Below are 21,425 nucleotides of genomic sequence, written 5' to 3'. Positions count from 1 at the left end.
TAGTGCGGAACCGTCGTGCATCTTCGCGGGTTGCCGTCTCAGGATATTTGAAAGTCTGATAGCAGCTGCAGCTTAAAACCAGGGACCCCGCCCATCTGATTGCTAGTCCAAGACACTGCCATGCTCCCGCTTCGGAAAATCGAGATTTATAATGTTTACTGTCCACCGAGGTATCGAAGGGCATCCAATGTGCACACAACATGAGGGCTTGAATTGTTTCGAGTTTTTGGTCATCGTTCTGAGGACGAAGCGTGACCCTCATGACTTCTGCATCCAGTAACCGAACAAGCTCTGGATATCTGTGGTGAAGCCAGCATGAACTTCTATATGGAGTTAGGCAGTGGTGAAAATCGGAAATGAAAGTACAGACCTTGATGAAGCGCCCCAGAAGCGAGCGCCGATACAAAGAATGCTGAGAAAAAGTAACACGCTCCTCTGCCGGACCTGATCAACATCTGAGTCCAAACCTGCGTCGAGGAAAGGGGCATTTGGGTGTGAATGAGAGAAAAACCTGCATCATTTAACTATGTTCTACAAAGTGCCACTTGTGATGCTTACAGTCGGAACATCACATGTGCCTCTCCTTCCGTCAGAATTGATCGAGCAATGGGGTCGTGTAATTCGAACTTGACTGGGTTCTCTAACTGAACGCTGTTAAGAGCTCTCAGAGGCCCCTCAGTCATGGCAGCGCCTTGAGAGCTGGACAAATCCGGAGTATCGGGGTTTTGGGTTGATCTTAGACTATGAGCAAAAATCAGATAATGTCCCCGAAAAAGTCACGGAGGAAATAAAGCCCACGAGATAACGGGTGGTGATGAATTGCCATGTGTCGAGGGATTCAGTTCAAATGGGATCCCAAGAGAAGCCGCGGAGCGGGATTGTGGAGTGTTGATGTAGCCCGCTGAATCTGATGAAGTTGTGACATGCCACTTCTCCAGGTCGGCAATTCTAGATCTATCGTTTAATAGGCCGTGATAACTCAAGGTAGAAGCTACTAACCTTGCTTTGAGTAGTTCAATTTGCTTCGGTAACTCCTCATCTGTTGACGAAGTCCTGACCTCCCGGGGTGGCACAGCCAACGGCGACTGCGACGAATTCCCTCTATCGAGATCCGTCAAACCGGAAGACTGGGCAGCCGACGAAGAGACCAAGCCGGTGTTTTCGTCAGCCCGCGTATCGATACCTACTGAAGGCGACTTGAAGCCTCGTAGAAAAAGATACGGATTGTGTCGAGGATCCTTGACTTCTTCCTCAAAACTACATTTGACCTTTCGAGTGGTACATGGCCGGCATTTGATGCTTTGCGTGAAACCGCCGCATTTTTGCTTCCTATCGTCGAGATTAGAGGCCAATTCAGGGCTTCAGTGGGTGGGACGCACCTATGTCGGCATTGCAAGCAGGCATGGCCTGTCCGGCCCGCCGGTAATGGGCCTACACTTTGCGAAGTTGGCCACATCGGCAGCGATTCCGGCCGTCAACAGATGTACTGTGTGAGAGACAATCTGCGGTGATTCTTCACGCGTAAATCCTCACGAGGATCAAACAAATCAATGCGGTTTCCGGTTAAGTCTTAACCGCAATTATGAAAGTAACCTGCTACAGGATTCCCAGGACAGAGAAAGTCCGCCTCGGTCTCCAATCTCTGTGCGGGGAAAGCGGAGCGAAGCGCATCCGGGCGGTGCTCTCCTAGTGGGGCACTTTTCACCGACCATGGGACGCGTTATCGCCATATCTCACCGCAATGATAACAAGGTCCTAGCAGAGATAAAATTTGTCTAGTCGCTCGCTCAATAATCATCTTTAGAAGTTCTATAGGCCGGGTGTCTGTCTTCTAATCGCTTTGACTACTTCGTTTGATCAACTGTATTCGCGTTCTTTTATGGCGTGCGGTTCGTATGCAGTGAGCGTTGTCTGAATTAGTAATTGCTTTTAAAAGTAATACTCAAACGTGATCTCCTTTCCATTGTCTTATACGCATGCAAAAGGATATTAATTTTGTTTATAAGATCAACCAACGAGTCCAGCCTCGGTAGCCTTCACCTTCCTTTGAAGCTTTACCACATCTGTTGTGGGTTCGGACTTGACAAAAGGCTGGCTTGTCTTCACAATTGCAGCTTTCAGACGGGACACAATTTCCTCAAGCTCGCAGTCTGTTACTATATAAGGCGGGCAAATAATGACATGGTCAACCTGGTATTTGCCAGTATAGCCAAGATTTCCAAGAATGTTCAATCCCATCTCTAAACTCTGCTTCACAACATGATTGCAGAAATTGATTCTCGGCGAGAACGCTGTCTTTGTGTCTTTCTCAACGACGAACTCCACGGCCCAGAACAAGCCCCGGCCACGAATATCACCAACCAGTGGTAGAGGGCCAATCTCCCTCCGCAGCAGTATTTCAAGTTTCTTTCCCATCTGCGCAGTCCGCTCGACCAAGTTGTCGCGCTTAATGATCTTTTGAGCTGCAATGGCGGCAGCACAAGCAAGTGGGTGAGCCTAATGTGACATAATTAGCCACCATGGCCAAATAGAGAACCGGTGAGCTACCTGGAAGGTATGACCATGTGCCAATCCACCGGAGCCAGCAGACAAAGCATCAAAAATCTTCTGGTGCAGCAATACACCGGAGAGAGGGACGAAGCCTGCTCCAAGGGCCTTGCCAATGGTCTGAATATCGGGTCCACGAATATCCTCCTGCTGCCACGCATGCATGGTGCCTGTCTTACCCATACCGCAAATAATCTATGCTTTTAATTAACTGCCGGGCCAGAAAATTCGCTTTCGGTTTCTTACCTCGTCCAAGATCAATAACACGCCATATTTATCGCAGATGGCCCTGATAAGCTTGAAATATCCAGGTACAGCGGGCAAGCAGCCCAGCGTGGTCCCGCTAACAGTTTCAGTGACAAAGCCAGCAACGCGATCCGGGCCTACGCATAGAATTTCATCCTCAAACTGGCGGGCAAGGCGTTGGGCAAAGGCCTCGTCCGATTCACTCTTACCCTTCATTCGGTAGGCGTAACAGGGATCCAGAAAGGACACATTGGAAGACATGAAGTCTTTGTAAAACTCTCGGCGAGACTCATGACCGGATACGCAAAGCGCTCCGATAGTATTGCCGTGATAACTTTGTTTTCGCGCAATAAAGTGTGTCCGTTGAGGTTGTCCTCGCTCGTGCCAGTACTGCACAGCTAGTTTGAGAGCTGCGTCCGTCGCTTCACTACCCGAGTTGACGAAGATGGCCTTTGACAGCCCGCCAGGTTTGTGTGACAATAGGATGTCTGCTAATTCCTCCGTCGCGCCGTTTGTGTACGGAGAACCTGAATAGACGTAGGCAATGTCATTCTTGAGATGATTCGTGATGGCATCCGTGATCTCTGGTTGGGAGTGACCCAGGCACGATACTGAGGGGCCACAGCTTGCATCGATAACTTTCTTGCCGCTCTCCAAGACGAGACTAATGCCGTCTCCTGCGACAACTTTGGCGGGTCTGTCGGAAAAGGACCGATGGAGAATGTGAGAACGAGAAACGAACTCGGAGGGAGCCATGATGAAAATATAGTGGGGTGGAATAACTAGCCCAGAGATGACTTGTCTTGTTGACAAGACCGCAGATGACCTTATCTTATGAACGTCTGGTATGGACCTCAATAGCGCCCAGCCGATATAGCATCGCCGCCGAGGACGCCGAGCAAATGGATCACCTTATCGGGGTTGCCGTTCCCCGCACGTCCAAGTCAGTTTGTGTCGAGCTAAATTGGAGAATATCTTGAAATCCGAAAAGGCTGCGGTGGATCCATCCAGATAGACCCATCGGGTTCGCCGCCTGTAACACCGGGGAAGCCGATACGCGTGCCCCACATATTGAAGTCTGCTCCGGCTTATTTGATACATGGATTAGCTACTTACTGCGCACGCTTCTATCCTTGTGGTTTGAAAGACATTCTCTCAGACGAGGTAAGCTAACTATGAATTGAGTCCGAAAATTGACATTCCAACACTGAACATATTGAGACGCTGCATAAACAATGGAAAAAGGCGACCATTCCACTGCTCCATACCGGGGCCCCAAGCTCCCCAATGTGCCCGACGACCTTGTTGTTCCAGGAATCCTTGATCTAGATTGCGACGAACGTCTCTGGGTCCCTCAATCCAAAGACGTCTGGTTTCGACCGTTGTGTTTCAATGTATCGCACGGCTACTTTGTCAACATCCTGCGCGTGAGAAAGAGTGGCATTTTGTCACGTCATAGACACACTGGTCCCGTACATGCAACAGTTCTACGGGGTCGGTGGCACTATCTTGAGCACGACTGGTGGGCCGAGGAAGGCGGATACGCCTTCGAACCTCCGGGCGACATTCATACTCTAGAAGTCCCGGACGGAGTGATGGAGATGGTGACATTGTTCCATGTGACAGGCGCATATATCTATGTGGACATTGATGGTGTTTCTCTAGGCATCGAGGATGTCTTCAGCAAGCTACAGGCGGCGAGGACGCATTACGAGGATGTTGGACTGGGCGCTAGCTTTGCGGATCAGTTTGTGAGGTAGAAAATAATCAAATCTAAAGGGAGAACAAATATATATCTCAACTCAAAAGTGGACAGCAAATATCAGACCATAAGAAGATTGATATACATAGCCCGTGACCATGACAGGGGAAGACTGATGCCCTCTTGTCACACTACGTCGAGCGAGTGAACCCGCAAAGAGGCATCTACCGCCTTACTCGCATAGCCCAAGTGCCAAAGTTTCTCTGGAACAGACAAGTTGGCTTGGACATTGTGACACCCATGGGAGTAAATCATATGATGAATTAAGTGGATGTCTGATCGGCCACTCCTTTCCCAATTGATAGTGCCAGAATGTGATCAAAACCACAAGATAGAAGATGTCTGACATTCTGAGGATAATCTGGCTACCTCTGAGGACTTCCCACTACGTAGTCAGCTGACAGCCCCTACGTACCTAGTAATTTACTGGGATCTGCTGATCTAATCCATGAAATCCAGGCGTCCAGTGCAATTTCCACATTCCGGCAGTTTTTTTCGGCTTGCTGCCCCTATAAAATCCAGGCATAATAGCTAGACAGAGTATCATCGTTTTCATCATAATAAATCTGATTCCCTGGTATAATCACTCACGAATACGCTTATTTTGCATTTCCATATTCTTCTTTCGAACCACGCTCAGCTGGAACCCGAACTGGCACCTGGAGACCGACCGGACCTCACAGCCTTAGTAAGCAAACTTCCACGAGACGCCGTGGTCAACTTTTTCGTGAGGGGTTGTCATACGAACCAAAGCAACCAACGACCCCAGGCTTGCTTGACAATAGTAATGCCATTTGATAATATTGCTATAATAGGCGCGGGCCTTTGTGGCCTCACTCTTTCATTACTTCTGAAAAAGAACGGATTTGAGGTGACGATATATGAGCTGAGATCTGAGGACGTCTCATCGGATGGCGCTATTGCTTTGTCGCCTAACGGAATGAAGACGCTTGATGCCGTTGGACTTCTTGATCCGATCTGCAGTAACGGCTATCGATTTCAAAAACTCACCTTTCGAAATAATCAGCATCAGTATCTGGACGCTTACGAAGTGGGCAACCGTAAATTGTACGGGCACGACTCGTTCCGTGTCTATCGACAAGATATTCTAAGCACACTCCGAGAAAAGGTCCAAGAAACCGGAATTTCTATTGTCTATTCTCAGAGATTCTCTCATGTCGTTTGCGAAACTGATGAGAATGTTACATTTGCATTCGTGGATGGGAGCCAGCAGACCACAAATATTCTCATCGGTGCAGACGGCATTCATAGCGCCGTCAGAGGCTATTTATGTCCCGAAATTCAACCAGTCTGGTCAAAAATGGTGGCAATTTTTTGCACAGCTCCAGTCACGGCTGTCAAATTTCCCTTCGACGCGTACAAGACAGAGATGCCAGTTTCAGTTCACGGGTCAGCAGGGGCAGTACACATTGCCCCACAGAATCGCGATGGGAGTGAGGTCATGATAGCCATCAACTGGCCGACCGATGAGCGATCCAGAGAAGGCTGGGATGAGTTTGAGAAGGACAAAGAAAGACTTCGCGACATTATGTTAGCGGGTAACTCCTGGAATATGGTTGTGCAAACTGCAATTAATGCGGCACCATTGGAGACATTCTCAATCTGGCCTTTTTACACCGTTCCAAAGTTAAACCAGTGGTCCTCGAAGCGAGGAAAAGTCCTTGTCATAGGCGACGCAGCACATGCCATTCCGCCAACGGGCGGCCAAGGACTGAACCAAGGGCTTGAAGACGTGCTCTCGCTGTCTTTGATTTTAGCAGCAATCCGGAAGAAAAAGGTTCAGTTGAGGAACAGCTTAGATTGGTGGCAGGACATGCGTCAGCAGAGGATTGACCGTGTGATCGAGTTGGCTAGAGAGATCAGCGCTCGAAGACGGCCAGGTTGGACGGGAGAAAATGCGGAAAGTATTGACTCCTCTTGGTTATTCAATGTGGATATACCCCAGATTGTGAAAAAATGGGAGCAAGATCAGTCGGGCAATTGAAAACACAACCACGACCAATAATCGGCAGGTTATGACCACGTGATCACGTTTGCACTGTTTGTTACACTCCTGTATTCAGTTTGTCTGTTTCCCTTCTTCTTTCCTCTTCTTCCTTTCTCTAGTTTGTACATTTCCTAAAATGTCACTTCTTCTTCGTTGAACTAGAACTTCATATTACCTTCTAACTCACACTTTTTCTTCTACTGCCACTATACGACTGTAAGGAGGTACCTTCATTAAGATTACGCCTTAGCCAGGCTTGATTTTTCACATATAGCCGTCATGGCCGAACTGGGGCCAGTGGAGCGAACCAAAAGACATCCAGTGTCGTGCATTCCATGCCGGCACCGAAAGTCAGCACCCTTTTCCTGACGTGGCTAACACGGCCCAAATCAAAAGGAACTGTCTTCTAACGACTGGGATAGAGTGAAATGTGATCGGAATCAACCATGTGAGATGTGCGTGGCAAAGGGAAGATCTTCCGATTGCAGGTATACCCCAAAGATAACTAAACGACCCCAACAACATCGCTTCGACCCTGTGCAGGACCGGGTCAGGTACCTGGAGAGAATCATCGGGTCTCTTGTTGACCGGCAAGAAGTGACGCAGCTGCCCTGCACTCCCTCGCCGGCTAGAGAAGTTCGGTCCTCGGAAGGCTCCGTCGGGCGTATTCGAACCCAACAGGGCGAAACCAACTACGTCGGAGCCGAACATTGGGCTGTCATTGCGGGTGATGTGAGTTTTCACATCATATTGGAAATCACTATCTATTCACATACTGACGCCTGTTTCCGGACCCAAGTTTGGGTGTGCACAAGAAATTAGACGGCCAACGCTAGAGCAACCCCAAGTTGACAGGTCGCCCAGGTCGCCTGACCTGTTGATGGGAACACACAGCACTGTGACTCTTGAGGAACTTTTGCGTTCTGTGCCATCAAGGACTGTCGCTGATCGTCTCATTTCTCGCTATTTCAACACCATGGACTTCTTCAGATGTATGTATCGCTTTCGCCTACAGGGCGTCAAAACGGCGTTTGGCTGACAACGGCAGTGATCACTCATGCGCCCACGTTTGAAGATGAAGTAAGTGATAATCCAGGGCCAATTGACGGTGCACTCACCCGAATACCAGTATAGTTGCTTTTGGGACGATCCATCCAGTGTCTCCCTGAACTGGCTCAGCATTCTGTACAGTATGATGTCTATTGCCTCATGTCACTCGACCTTTTCCAGTGACCCAAAGGATGGCACTTCCCAGTCACGGGAAGAAATCTCTCTCTTCCGCCACAGGAGCGCCCAGTGTCTCGTGCTATCAGACTATACCAAGCCCACTGTCAACACAGTTGAAGCGCTACTTCTATACTTCTTTAGTCAACATATTGATCGCCAGGAGAATCAATTCGCAAAGTACCTGGTATTCACGACAATCATTCGTGTTGCCATGAGAGCAGGCTATCATCGGGATTCTTTGCATTTCCAGGGGATTTCCGCTTTCACTGGCGAATATAGACGACGGGTATGGCTTCTGATACTTCAGTTTGATATTCTCATGTCGTTCGAAGTGGGACTTCCTCGGATGATCAACGAGATTGAAACAGATACCGAGCTTCCTCGTGTTCTGCGCGATAGTGATTTGACCACAGAAATGACCGAACTCCCTCCGCCGCGAGCTGAAGATGACAGCATACTGTGTCATGTAATCGTGAGAGCAGGAATATTAAGAGTCCTTGGGAAAATCCAAGATCGGGCTGTGTCCATCCGTCCACTATCTTACGACATCGTCATTCAAATCGACCAATCTCTGGATGAGCAATACGACTCGGTTCCTTCTTCCTTGAAAGCTCACCATGGATACTCTATTACGGAAACCCCAACAGCGCTGTTGCAACGCCTGATGCTCGATCTGCTTTTCCAAAAGGCTCGTTGCTCATTACACCGACGATTTATGAATACGCAATCTACATCGTACAGAAGATGTATTGACGCATCATTGAGAATCATTCACCACCAGTCATATATCTACCACGAATGCCGACCAGGCGGGTTCCTGTATGGATACAAGTGGAAAGTGATCTGTGCTGCCACGTACGACTTTCTTCTTGCTGCCATTATTATCTGTCTTGGGGTGCACCCGCAGAATAGATCAGGGCAAAATGTACCTCTGGGTGTCGATCTGGATTCATACGGGGATCCGGTGGAATTGCTAAAGGCCTTAGAGGAGTCTTATATGATCTGGACTGAGTGGAGCGGCGAAACACATGAAGCCGGCGTGGTCTCTGATATTGTGAAAGTTGTGCTCAAGAGGGTGAAAAAGCAGCGCACCACGGCGCCTTTTGATGACAACAGCAACTCAGAATTAGTCGAATCATCTCGTGAGTCCCGTATTCCCAGTATACGCCTACTTTTCCATCTGGTTTTCTTCCCATTTCTGGTGAACTATTGGTTTAGTGCTCACTAAGGAATGCAGACACCGAACCTCCTAGCACAGGTAACACAGTCAGCGCCACATATCCATCTAATTCCTCTACTTCCGCAAACAATGACCTCCCACTTGACACCACTACAGATATGAAGAACATGTCGCCGTTATCGACGGATATCTTTGCCGATATAGTCGATCTCAATGGTGGAATTGATTGGGTGAGTTTTTCTCTTAAGATCAGAATACTGTGTAGATTTTGTTCATGTGTTCTTGTGGATTTTAACCTGTGAATGAACAGACCCAATGGGACAATCAAATGCAGCAACAAGGCATCAGTCCCCATTTGCAAGCGAATGCTCAAATGTGGTTCACCAACTAACATTGATAGCCCGAGCAATGCCTCGGGAGTATCGCTTGTCCAAGATATGTATTCTAGAGCCAATAATAAGAATGACATTCCAAAGTTGTATCACAACATCTGCGTTAAACTATTAATGTTGGATTTTACGTAGTGCCACAGGTAGGCTCTCGTTCACATCGTCTGCCCTTCTCTCCAGGTATTTGAGACCTTGGCCAAATAGTGGAGCTGAGGCTCAATTCGGATCCGCTCAGATGTAATCGTATCGGTGATTCTGCTCGCCATATGTTAAACTTTACTATTTCAATAAATTTCAAACTGAACAGCGGGTGGGCATATTGCAGGATTCGAACGATTGCACGTTCATCCACGTAGACACGTGGAGACTTAAGCAATGCTCACAGTAAATGCAAGGTAAAGTAAGGCTTGCACTGTTATTCTCGGCAAAAAGTGTGTTCCGAGGTGATCTCCGACGGGCCGCACTCTTGTATCAAACTAACGATTTCATACCGAGTCCCTCTTAGTAATGCATTAGTATCGGTGTAATATTACATCTCCGAATACATCTCCGAATACATCTCCGAATCACTCCCTAAATCGCTCTATTTCGGACGCCGAGAGATAGTGCACATCGACGGAGGTAAAATATTGCAAAAGTTCGACCAGCATTCCTTGCAAACATACTTAGGCAGCAAAATCCCACCATAAGGGAATCGTTTCGCCTTTTTCTTCTTCATATCCAGGTTTTAGAGCGGCGTCACCTTGACTTCACGTCCGCCATGAATAAAGATCTCGAATCCTCGAGCAGGGACGAACTGAAACCTCCGGTGCAACAGAATGGCAAGATATCAGACTATGAAAAAGGCCTTGTGGGCTGGGACTCTGAGGAAGATCCCTACAATCCACAGTATGTGGATTTCTAGCACGCGGCACGGAGTAGTGAATCTAATTCTCACTTTCCTTAGGAACTTTCCAGAAAAGCGCAAATGGATTATATTGGGAATGGCCAGCGTTATCACATTTTTGAGGTATATTTTTAGTTGAAAACCCTATCGTTAAAGTTTTAACAGTTTGTCTAGTCCATTGGCTTCCTCCATTCCTGCCCCTGGTACATCATTGATGGATGCCGATTTCGGCGTGACTTCGACCACTCTTGCCTCATTTTCTGTTAGCGTGTTTGTCCTTGGATTTGCAGTGGGTTCTTCTTTAATACCAACAACTGACAACCTTATTTTTGCTAATTGCTCACGAAGGTCGGTCCACTAGTTTTGTCCCCACTAAGCGAGATCTACGGGCGTCAATATGTCTTGAACGTCATGGATGTTTTCTTCACGTTATGGCAGACTGGGTGTGCCTTGGCACCAAATATTGCTAGTCTGATCATCTTCCGATTCCTAGCCGGAGTCGGCGGGTCTGCATGCTTAAGTGTTGGCGGCGGAATCATTGCCGATCTCTTCCCCGTTCACCAGCGTGGAAAAGCAAATGCAATGTTCACATTTGGGCCACTCATTGGTCCAATAATTGGTCCTCTCCTCGGTGGTTTTATCTCACAGCGTGCAGGCTGGAGATGGGTATACTGGGTTCTGCTTATAACCTGTGGAGTGACGACCTGTGTCAATTTTGTTGTCGGGCAGGAAACAAACTCATCTGTGTTGATCCATCGGAAAACGGAGGCTCTACGCAAAGAGCCAGGTCAGGAGCATTTTAAAAGCCTTTATCCTCCTAAAACGCCAACACTTGTTGTACAAAGCATGACGCGACCAGTTAAGATTTTGTCTTCTCCGATATTATTCCTACTCGCCCTTTACATGTCCTTCGTTTTCGGTCTACTTTATCTCATTTTCACCACTACGACCGCGCTGTTTACGCACAGCTACGGCTGGCCAATTGAGCTATGTGGTCTCGCATACCTGGGAATAGGAGTTGGATTTTGCTCCGGAAATTTCGTCGTGGCGAAAATCTCGGATCCGACCGTCATTCGCTTAACAAACGCAAATAATGGGATTTACAAGCCCGAAATGCGGCTTGCTCCCTGCCTATTTTTTGCTCCACTCATTCCCATCAGCTTCTTCTGGTACGGATGGACTGCAGACAAGCATGTGCATTGGATTGTTCCTATCATTGGGCTTTTTCCCTTTGGATTCGGTTTAATTGGCATATTTGCACCAATTCAAACATACTTCATTGATGCGTCCGGGGCATTCGCTGCATCTGCTGTGGCTGGGCTGACGGCTATGAGGTGCTTGTTCGGCGCATTCCTACCTCTTGCAGGGCCTAGTATGTATTCAGCTTTGGGGCTTGGGTGGGGAAACTCTCTGCTCGGGTTTATTGCTCTTGGCCTGACTCCAGTTCCTGTATTGATATATAAGCTCGGTACTGCGCTTAGAGAAAGATATCCAGTTCAGATTACCTAGGTATCTGGTACTGCGCCATATTGCTCCTATCCAATGGCGTAACCCCTTCGCAAAATATGCGCCTCGGGAAAGACTGTCGCAGTCACTTGGGGTTGCTTGCAGACTCCAAATGGCGGCGGCAACCTAATAGGCCCCAATGGTACGCGCCTGGACTGCAAATGTAGGTCGGAGATAGTAGGTGTGTTTTAGTGCCAACGGATGCCATCCCATTTGGCCTGAAAGATATGGCCTGAAGGGTATAGCATGCGTCCTCTTACTAGACATTGAAAGAAGTGAACAAAATGTCTTATTCTGAGCATATATTTGAAACTGTAACAGACTCACCTCCCCTGGCTTGCGTTTTGAATAGCAAAAGGACTGTCCTGCCCGCGCAATTCAAAAATAAGTCCCCCATAGTACTCTAACTGCATATAATAATAAGACGGTGAATGGGAGGCCAAGAACGGCTGCCTTTGCTGAGTCTCGGCGTTCCTGTTCTCACTCATGATGCGATCGCTGCGATCCCCGTTCCAGTCACCCTCCTGGAGAGGGGCTCCCTTAAAAACACCTTTTGTTCCCTGAGATCCCATAAATACCATCGACTGCTGCGTACGGCCTCCGACCGTGTATCATGATCAGTACATTTCCATGATAACACAACCCACTCGATTTCCACAGAACATGTCTTGAAAGGCATCTGCTTCATATCCGCAGCGGCGACGAGACCTCTCGAACGCGTTAGATCGGGTTTGAAGGCCTACTAAAGGAGCGACACTTCAATCTCACAACAAAGCCACCCTTATTTTGATACATGGGGTTTATGTCTAGCTTCCGAGAACTGTTGCCAGATACTTTACTGAACGACTCTCAAGTAATTACCTGTGGTAGGAGGTATGATAAGATTCATGCGCTATTCTCACGACGATAAGTACTCCTGGCGTTGTCGCTTACGGCGGTTTCCTTATTTTTTAATTCCGTGATTCGGATCATATTTGGGATTTAGTACTATCAGCTCGCGAGCTTTTGTCTCATTTACAGCGCTTAAATCATGGACTTGCTGGCGAAGAATTGTTGTATTGTGCATCGAAAATTGGGTCGCTTTGATAACCTAGTCGATTTGCCTCTATATAGGAAGTTGACGCGTTAGGGCGCGACCGCATTAGGTGAGCGGGTCGCTTGGGAAGTAAACTCACCAGAGAGAGTATGCAGGGATGGTAGTGGTACTAGGCCAATCGATTTCAACACTCGCTCCAGTACCGTAATTAATTATAGAGACCGATGAAATTTTTTATATGTTCTGACACTATGTCACACACCCCGCTATTGATCATCAACGAGCTATGCAAAGTAAGTAGCGGCCTACAGTGCATTATAGTTCAAGATCTCAGCTCTGCTTAGGCCGTCCCACCTTCGACATCTTAAGACCTACTCCTTTAGCTTTCCCCCTCTCCTGTCCTGCCTTTGTTCTCTTCTGCCCCTTTTGCTGGATTTGCCCTACTCATACATCATCGACTAGGAATCTTAGTCATATTTCCTCCTATACCGACCTTGTTGACTCATTTGTACAGCATGGATAAAGGAAATCATTGCGACCCAGTATGGGAGAATTTTATACGAGTGGAGCGCAGGGACTGGATTTGTGACCTGTTTGGGACTGGACCTGACGACCATGTGGAGTCGGCATATTTACCGCTGCAGCAGCAACATCTACACGTACGTTTATGTTTCCGTTTAGATCGTATTAGCGCTGTATTCGGGAAAAGTGAAGTATCAAACATCGTCCATAAGTGCTACATAAATACTTCGTCGTTGATTCCCTGCTGGCTGGAAGTCTCAAGTTTTTGAGATTCGGCCATTTGATCTTGCCAACAATGGCCTTTCAGATGAGCAGCGAGAGAGGCTGAGAGAGGACCTGTTCGCTATCGACGATAGGTTCGTCCTCTAGCCATGAATTACTTTGAGCATGCCTCCTCGATGACTGTTCGCTACTGTGAACCCTTTTTTGGTCCCCAAGGTCACACCAGTCGTGGAATTCCCTGGGAAGACATGATGACTGGTTTTAGGGAAGTCTCAATAAAAGCGGAGAAAGAACTGAATGTATGTGGTCCATCCTCCTAGTCAGAAGGGTATTTTTTATCACCCTCAGTAGTCGATATTATCTTACTCGCCGCTTAGAATAGGTCAAATCAGCATGGACCATGTGCTTCCTCCGTGATCTCTTCCCAGAGTCTGCCATGGAACATTACAAAGCAGCGCTACCATACTACGACATTATTATTGGAATTAGACTTATTCAGCCGAGTATAAACGACCTCCGTCACTTTTGGAAGGGGTTTTTTCACCTGCCCGACGTGAATCAAGAGGATACCTACGAGCATATTAGAGATTGCGCATCTGTAGTCGCAGGCAAGGGACTTGACCACATTGACCACGCTCCGGATAAACAGAGCTTGATGGACTTGATTCTGAAGCGTGACGTGGGCCTGACGATTTGCTCATGGGCTCATCTACGACACCAGTCACATGCAGAAATTGGACCTAATATTCGTGTTCTGTACGATGCAGGAATCAAATTATCGATCAACAGCGATGACCCAGCATATATGGAAGATTGCTGGATCCTGCATAATTGGTTACTTGCAAAACACTTGTGTGGCTTTAGAGACACAGATATTGCTGTTCTGGCAAAACATGCTATTGAAATACATTGGGCAAAGCAGTCCATAAAGGAAGATATCCTACGAGAGATTGACTTGGTTTATGAGAAAATCCACAACAGTCCATAGGTAGATATAGTAAATTCTCAAGTATACTTACAATTTCGCTCGACAATCTCCGTTTCTGACATGGTGAAAAGATCTGGGGAATATGTATCACTGATGCGCAATAAAACCAAATCAGAGGCCTTCTGCAATCGAGGTGATAGTTAAAAAAAACAACTCACTCTCCTAAATACGGATTTTTTTCAACTTCAAGGAGTGATCATGGTAAAATCTCAATCTTTCAATAAAGCAATAGAACTTGCTAACCTTTTTATTTATTTATAAGCCGGCTTCTATGCTACTCGTCTCAGAGCATCAAGTGCACTGCTAGTGCAAAAGATAATATCCCAGATTTTAAAACTCTTGATACCAAACGTCTCCCGGAAGATATCTCAAGATGTAGAGCGTGTGTCAAGCCCACCATCTCCTCGAACGGGTCAGCTACGCACTGGGGCAGCACCTCTCGGCCAAGGGAAAAACAACACTGTTCTTGAATATGCTCTGTGAGTGAAGGGAACATTTTTCCACCGAGACCTCATATTCTTACACGTCTCTTTATTTCTAGGACTAAAGTAGGTAGCGTTGCTAACCGGGCTCGCCAAGGCTCTCTCTGGCCGATGAGCTTCGGCCTTGCCTGCTGCGCCCTCGAAATTATGCACACCTCCTTGCCCCGCTACGACCAAGACCGTCTGGGCATTATCTTCCGTGCTTCGCCCCAGCAATCGGACGTCTTGATCGTAGCAGCCACGGTCACGAACAAGATGGGACCGGCACTACGTCAAGTCTATGACCAGATGCCTGAGCCGCGCTGGGTCATCAGTATTAGTAGTTGTACGAATGGTGGAGATTATTATCATTACATCTATAGTGTTGTGAGAGGCGTTGACGGGATTGATCCTGTTGATATCTATGTTCCGGGCTGCCCGCCAACTTTTGAGGCCCTTCTCTATGGGATTTTTCAGTTACAGAAAATGATTAGAAAGACTAAGGTAACCCGGATGCGGTACCGGAAATGAAGAGTAACCTAGGTGTAGTTCGTACATGGAAATATGAAGGACTCTTATACCTAGGGGATGGAGGATATCAACTAAGCGCTGATCGAGTGATGGATCTATAGATACCTACTGCAATATTGATGATACTGTGAATTTTCAACGGTTGCGACTTCTCTCTGAATATAGGATACTGAAACAGCCAACACACATGCTATTCAGTACCAAAACGACTCTCGGCTTGCAAAAAGTGATATACCCCAAACTCGAATAACGGTGGACGTCGGCGAACACGATGCATCCTTCTATATAGCAAAAGTCGGGAATTGGGTCACCCTTCAACCTTTATAATGTTTAGATATCTTCATGTAGGTGAATAGAGAGCTTGATAAGGGCCATATAACGGTACAGTATATGCGTAGTTTGAATAAGTAGTTGTAGTGCTATCGTGGTTTAAAATTGTGACTTCTATAGGGCTAGAAAGCCTTAGCTAAGGTCGCGCTATACCTTAAATAGGTGTTAAGCGTTCTACCTATTTTATTTTCCTATTTGTTGCTTAACTCTTTTAAGATCATATATATAGGACGCTAAGCCTACCTTTAATTATTTATTAAAATTTAAAGGTATCTAAATATTTTTAAGTCGAAAGCCGACGAAAAAGTCCATTTTTGTTCTACAGTTCCCTCCAATCTACTGCCTACCCACTGCTCAATTTAGTGCTGCAGAACTTTTACAAATCCACCATGGAATCCCGATACTTACACTTTCTACATCCGCCCGGTCCAGCCACGAACTCAGCACGTGACATGGCATCGGATGATGTCATGATTAGCAGTCCCACGTTCTCGGCCCCATCGTGAGACACCGTCCATTCAGCTCCCTGGAAGTTCCACTGACGTAGTTAATTAGCGGGGGCTTAAAAAAGCTCGGCTTCAAAACCTTCGTAGAAGTCGTTCTCATTATTGCTTCCACCCATTTAGTCCGATACTATATTGACGCAAGGATCCTCCTACCTGCACTCATCAATTTACTTTCCCCTTCCCCGCTCTCTAACTTGTTCCTCATAACATACCTTACCCTTTACCACCACTTACCACCGACCACCTAATATTTTCAGAAAATATGGAGGCAGTTAACAAAGTGATCAAGACGGCCTCGCACTTCATCTGGGATGACACTGATGTCCAGTGACAGAAGACCGAGCAATCGCACGACGAGCCCATCTCCGGCGTCCAGAGCAAAGGTGCCGCCAATGACCCGTACGAGGCCGGCAACCGGGACGGTAAGTCCATCTTGGATTCCTGTCCCGTGGAGCGCACTATATGGTCTAGAATTTCTGGATGAACAGCCGGCTTGTAGGCCACGGACTGAATAGGAGCCGTACCATGAACGCAACCAGCTGATGAGTCTCGGATCCATAGAACAAACCGACACCCCTGCCGCGGATGGTAATACCGCATCACAGGAACCTAAGCTGGACGGCCAGCCCCTAACGAAGGTGCCCCAGTCAACCGCTAGCTCTACTTACGCTAAGCCCTCTACTACCGCTACTGCGGATATGGCTTCCACCACCGCTGCGGGCTCGTCGAACACCGCTCCCGCCGGCTTATCCAAGTCTACCGAAGATACCAATGTTGGCACCAAGGATGAGGGTAAGAAGCAGCGCGATACCGATAATACCGAGGGCGATGGGGATGCCCAGGAACAGAGACATGAGGGCCGTCGCGGGACCGCTGTGATCATGGAAGATCACGGCGTTAGTAAGGAGGCGCTAAAGGGGCCTCAAGGTCCGGCACCGCACGCGGCCGCTGAGTTTGAGAAGGAGGGCAAGAAGGAAACGAAGAATGAACAGCGTACTGAGTCGAGTGAGTCAACCTTCTTTTTGAATATCCGATTATACGCAGTGCTAATGATAGCGTAGAGGGTGAGACCGGTGCCTCTCCAAAGGATAGAGAGGAATCTTCTGGAAACAATGAAAAGCAGGGTGTCATGTCGAAGATGAAGGAAGGTCTGACGAAGGTTGCTCATCCGCGTCATGGTAAGCAGCCTAGCCAGTAAGGATATTCGTGCATATCCGTTCCACGGCTGTTTTGTTTTGTATCAAGATGGGCTTCTGTGATTTAACTTGTGATTGATGTTCAATTCTCTGTCAATGTTAATCTGTAATGTACAACTCGAAATTGTAAAGAGCAACTTATTAAGATAGTCACCTATTGGTCAGGTGAAGAATGACGTTCCTAAACGTCAAGGCGCTATAGGGACGAAAAGCCATAGAATTAGGTCCTAACTATGGTTCTAGTATACTAGAATACTACCTCTAGGAGGCTAAGGCTCTTAATATTTCCTAGCTCTAATAGAAACGCTATAGCCCAAAAACTTAAGAGAGGTTCTATAAGGCGCTGTTATAGTATGGTCCCTAGTATGACTAGGTAGTCTATTAGGAGAGAAAACAACGATGGAGATAGTATTTAGTCTAAGTACTATGATCGATGGGACTTCTAAGTTAGAGAAGGGAAAGAAGAAGAAGAGAAAGAAACAAAAAGAGTCTAAACTATCTATAGAACCTATATCACGTGCTAGACATAGTCGCCTTAGCAGCGCTCATTAGGCTGGTCACAACATCTGAGCAAGTCCTAGCAAGGAAGAATTGCCTCGGAATAATGGCCCTAGGACCAATGAAAGGACCCACGCCCAACTATCGGGCTCTCAACCCCGACCAAGAGCCCTCATAGCCGCCCATCCGCTGCAATGAACCTCTTCACCGCATCCAGCAACTCCTCCGGCATGCTTAGAAACGGGGAGTGGCTCGCCTGAAGCGTTGTAGTCGGGATCGTGATGCCGTACTTGTCACACATGTCCTGCACCATCTTTCTCTGGATCACCTGGGGGAGGCCCTGGTCCTCTGATGTGACAATGTACGACGTCGGATGACAGAGGTACGCGGCGTGTGTGAGCGCCGTGTACTGCGTCGAGACGGGGCTGCGGCGCAGCTCGGAAGCCCAGTGGTCCTGCTCGGGCTTGGGGAGGTCGTGGTAGAAGCGGGTTTGCGGGTCGAGCATGATGCACATGTCTTGGTCCTATAAAGTAGTTAGCACTAGAAGTCTTGTTAGGGTTTGTGCCAGCCATCAAGAAAAGTTGTCTCCAAGAGACAAAAAGATCATGGCTGGTGGTCCGGCATACAAACATGGGTGGGATGGCACTTACATCGGTGGGAATAAAGGGCGGCAGCGTGCCCCCAAACGGAGAAGCCAAGCACTCCCCAACGTCCACCAGAAACGCCGCCATGTACACGATCCTCAGTACGCCGCCGTTGCTCCCCGCCCGTCTCCTCTGCTCCCTCGCGAACCTCTCCTCGACACCCTCGTTGGCCACCATCCCGCCGTACGAGTGCGCCACGACAACGACCTCGCGCTGCTGCGCCTCGACCAGCCGAGCTAGCTCGTCAGTGATGCATTTCGCGAGTCTATAGGAATGCTTTAAGGAAGTCAAGCTTATCGATATGGTTGATATTGCATCGCGCTTTAGCCTTAATCAGCCCCCTATATGCGCGCTTTAGGGGGGTAAAACAGCCTATATCTAAGGGCAATAATAGATACGACGAATGCGGAGGCATACAAATTGCAATAATATCCTTTTTAGCATACGATTTATTAAAATCGGCTGCTAAATGACTACTATAACCATCCATAATGAGTAGTTGATATTTACCCTTTATACGACTAGTAGTCATAGGGATAAATTGTTTTTATAGCCATTAAAGCCTAATTTAGTCTATAGTCCAACTATTATCGCTGATTTCGATTCTCTAATCGCTAGGTAGGCCATCATACTAAGCCTTATAGTAGTAGGTTTTAGCTTTAAAGATGATAGTTATAGGGAGTATAAATCCTATCGCATTCACATATTTAATCGATATAACCTATTCATAATTCTCTAGTTATTTTATAGACCTCTAACCATAGTAATCAGCTCTTATAATAACCCTAGTAGTCGCAATTAGGCCTATTACGAAGCCTATTTCGTCGAAATTGTAGATATCCTTAGGTTGAATACCATTTTCGTCGATTATACGTCGTATAAGCTCAAACTAAGGCATAATAATGCGTAGATCTTCGTATAAAGCTCTTTTGTAACTATATCGATGAGAAAAGCGCGATTCTAACTCTAGATAGCGCTTTATATAGTTAGTAGCCTAATTCTTACTAATAGTCTGATTATAGCGCTCCTATAATAGAATATTAGCCATTTCCCCTACTATTAATAGTCTAGGGGTAGATCCGCGCGAATCTATAGATAGAATCCATTATAGGAGCGATTGCTCTTCTTTAGGAGTTAATTTATGACTATTTACGTGTGTATCTTTGCGAAATTGTTGGCCATTAATCCGACGTTAGAGGGTAGAGCGTAGGATTTCAAATAGGCGCGTAGCTTTGCGAATAGTTGGAATTTCGCATTTCTAGAAGGCTTTGATAGCAAGTTGGATTCTCCCCTCTTAATTAACAGAATTTAGGGAATTTTAGTTGCGAATAGGGGGTATGGTAGATGGTTGAAATAAAGAAGTTGACGCGTTAGGGCGCAATTCGTATTCCCTGGCCTACTCGCTTGGCTGGCCTACTCGCCTGGGAATTACGTTAATAATTATAGCGTTAAGAAAGAAGTAAAGAAGGGGAAACCAATTACGATCGCCCTTGCGATAGGATTTATAGGAAGACCTATATTGATTTGCAATATCAACGCCACCTATATAATGGTTATAGTCATTAATAGTAACGTGTGATCACCTGATTGCCCTGCTATATTTAGTTCAACCGCTCACTAAGTTACAACAACTCGCTTCGTCTTACACCAACAGTAGGGAGCGATCATGTGACTTATAAGAGCTCGGTAAAGAGATTCCGGATCTCACACATTCTTACATTATTCCTATGGGTGAACTGTCTATCATAGAGAGCCCGCTGAGCTCTCTGTGCATAGAGACACCTGGGTGCTGCGCACTATTCTCGCTGTCAGGCAGGCTTGATTGCACCCCCGCATAGCAGCTGTACTTAAGGCAAGCTTAATTGGGCAAATGAGTACTACTACTACTACTACTACTATATATATATATTGACGATTTTTTTGTTTACCATGGCCCGAAACTAGTTTGTATGATTAAGAGAATTATTGGGCCACGCGCACTAAATCTCAGGCCACGTTCAACTGGAATCCGATCCCTATCAATTCCTATTTGCCAGGTGGGAATTATATCACTAGGGGATTTTGGCATAATTCCCCCTTCGCATTTGGATGTCTGAATCCATTACTTTCAAGTTGAAAAAAAAAACGCTGAGAGCTAGGGGCCACTAGGGTATTACCAAATACACGTGACATAGAATGGATGATGATAGGCAAGTACTTGTGTATCATTTTTCCCACAGGATTCTGAGACACCAATCCCAACTAGGAAGGTTACCGTTTCGTCGTGGAGGGTGATGATGATTAGTTAACTAGTTAGCAGTGACAGCTAACGTAACCCGTAAGCGACCCGCTCATGCAAGCGGCCCGCTCACCCCAAAACACCATAGTAAATGCGATAAATTACAGCTCAATATCTCAACAACCACATAGCATGATACTATCAATAGGTATGATAAATAATATAAGCTGACCTAAATCTAAGATAAATTTTTATTTCATTGCATTACCAGAAAATATAGCTACATAGGCGGCGAATATATATATCTGAGTCACAAAACATCCTAAATTCTTTAAACCTCACAAATAGGCTCAGTATGATCCAAACATTACTAGAATATCATAGAATCTCATATTAAGCCATGGTTGTTGAGATATTAAGCTGTAAATTATCGCATTTACTATGGTGTTTTGGGGTGAGCGGGTCGCTTGCATGAGCGGGTCGCTTACCGAATACGTTAGTTGTCTAGGTACCTTAAGAGGT

General features: G+C 46.7%; 6 protein-coding genes across 6 annotated transcripts; 4 read left to right on the top strand and 2 right to left on the bottom strand.

Annotated features, from left to right (window-relative positions):
• Nucleotides 1–2,007: 2,007 nt before the first annotated feature.
• On the bottom strand, nt 2,008–3,549 carry PFLUO_LOCUS7289 (putative secondary metabolism biosynthetic enzyme; the record flags this gene model as incomplete). The annotated part of the gene is made up of 3 exons (XM_073784917.1): nt 2,008–2,496; nt 2,548–2,742; nt 2,794–3,549. 3 exons carry the CDS (start codon nt 3,547–3,549, stop codon nt 2,008–2,010), a joined length of 1,440 nt encoding a protein of 479 aa, XP_073641324.1.
• Nucleotides 3,550–4,028: 479 nt separating this feature from the next.
• PFLUO_LOCUS7288 (uncharacterized protein) lies at nt 4,029–4,553 on the top strand (the record flags this gene model as incomplete). The annotated part of the gene is made up of 1 exon (XM_073784916.1): nt 4,029–4,553. One exon carries the CDS (start codon nt 4,029–4,031, stop codon nt 4,551–4,553), a length of 525 nt encoding a protein of 174 aa, XP_073641323.1.
• A 942-nt stretch (nt 4,554–5,495) lies between these two features.
• PFLUO_LOCUS7287 (uncharacterized protein) lies at nt 5,496–6,560 on the top strand (the record flags this gene model as incomplete). The annotated part of the gene is made up of 1 exon (XM_073784915.1): nt 5,496–6,560. One exon carries the CDS (start codon nt 5,496–5,498, stop codon nt 6,558–6,560), a length of 1,065 nt encoding a protein of 354 aa, XP_073641322.1.
• A 979-nt stretch (nt 6,561–7,539) lies between these two features.
• PFLUO_LOCUS7286 (uncharacterized protein) lies at nt 7,540–9,361 on the top strand (the record flags this gene model as incomplete). Its single annotated transcript, XM_073784914.1, has 6 exons — nt 7,540–7,555; nt 7,612–7,643; nt 7,693–8,932; nt 9,028–9,048; nt 9,127–9,200; nt 9,281–9,361. 6 exons carry the CDS (start codon nt 7,540–7,542, stop codon nt 9,359–9,361), a joined length of 1,464 nt encoding a protein of 487 aa, XP_073641321.1.
• Nucleotides 9,362–16,609: 7,248 nt separating this feature from the next.
• Nucleotides 16,610–17,545, top strand: PFLUO_LOCUS7285 (uncharacterized protein; the record flags this gene model as incomplete). The annotated part of the gene is made up of 4 exons (XM_073784913.1): nt 16,610–16,627; nt 16,682–16,769; nt 16,909–17,352; nt 17,409–17,545. The coding sequence occupies 4 exons, from the start codon at nt 16,610–16,612 to the stop codon at nt 17,543–17,545; spliced, it is 687 nt and encodes a 228-aa protein (XP_073641320.1).
• Nucleotides 17,546–18,213: 668 nt separating this feature from the next.
• On the bottom strand, nt 18,214–18,862 carry PFLUO_LOCUS7284 (uncharacterized protein; the record flags this gene model as incomplete). The annotated part of the gene is made up of 2 exons (XM_073784912.1): nt 18,214–18,564; nt 18,692–18,862. The coding sequence occupies 2 exons, from the start codon at nt 18,860–18,862 to the stop codon at nt 18,214–18,216; spliced, it is 522 nt and encodes a 173-aa protein (XP_073641319.1).
• Between the last annotated feature and the right edge of the window lie 2,563 nt (nt 18,863–21,425).

Source organism: Penicillium psychrofluorescens, assembly GCF_964197705.1.
Source record: "Penicillium psychrofluorescens genome assembly, chromosome: 5".
Classification (NCBI taxonomy): Eukaryota; Fungi; Ascomycota; class Eurotiomycetes; order Eurotiales; family Aspergillaceae; genus Penicillium; species Penicillium psychrofluorescens.
This window is presented reverse-complemented; position numbering and strand designations above follow the sequence as displayed.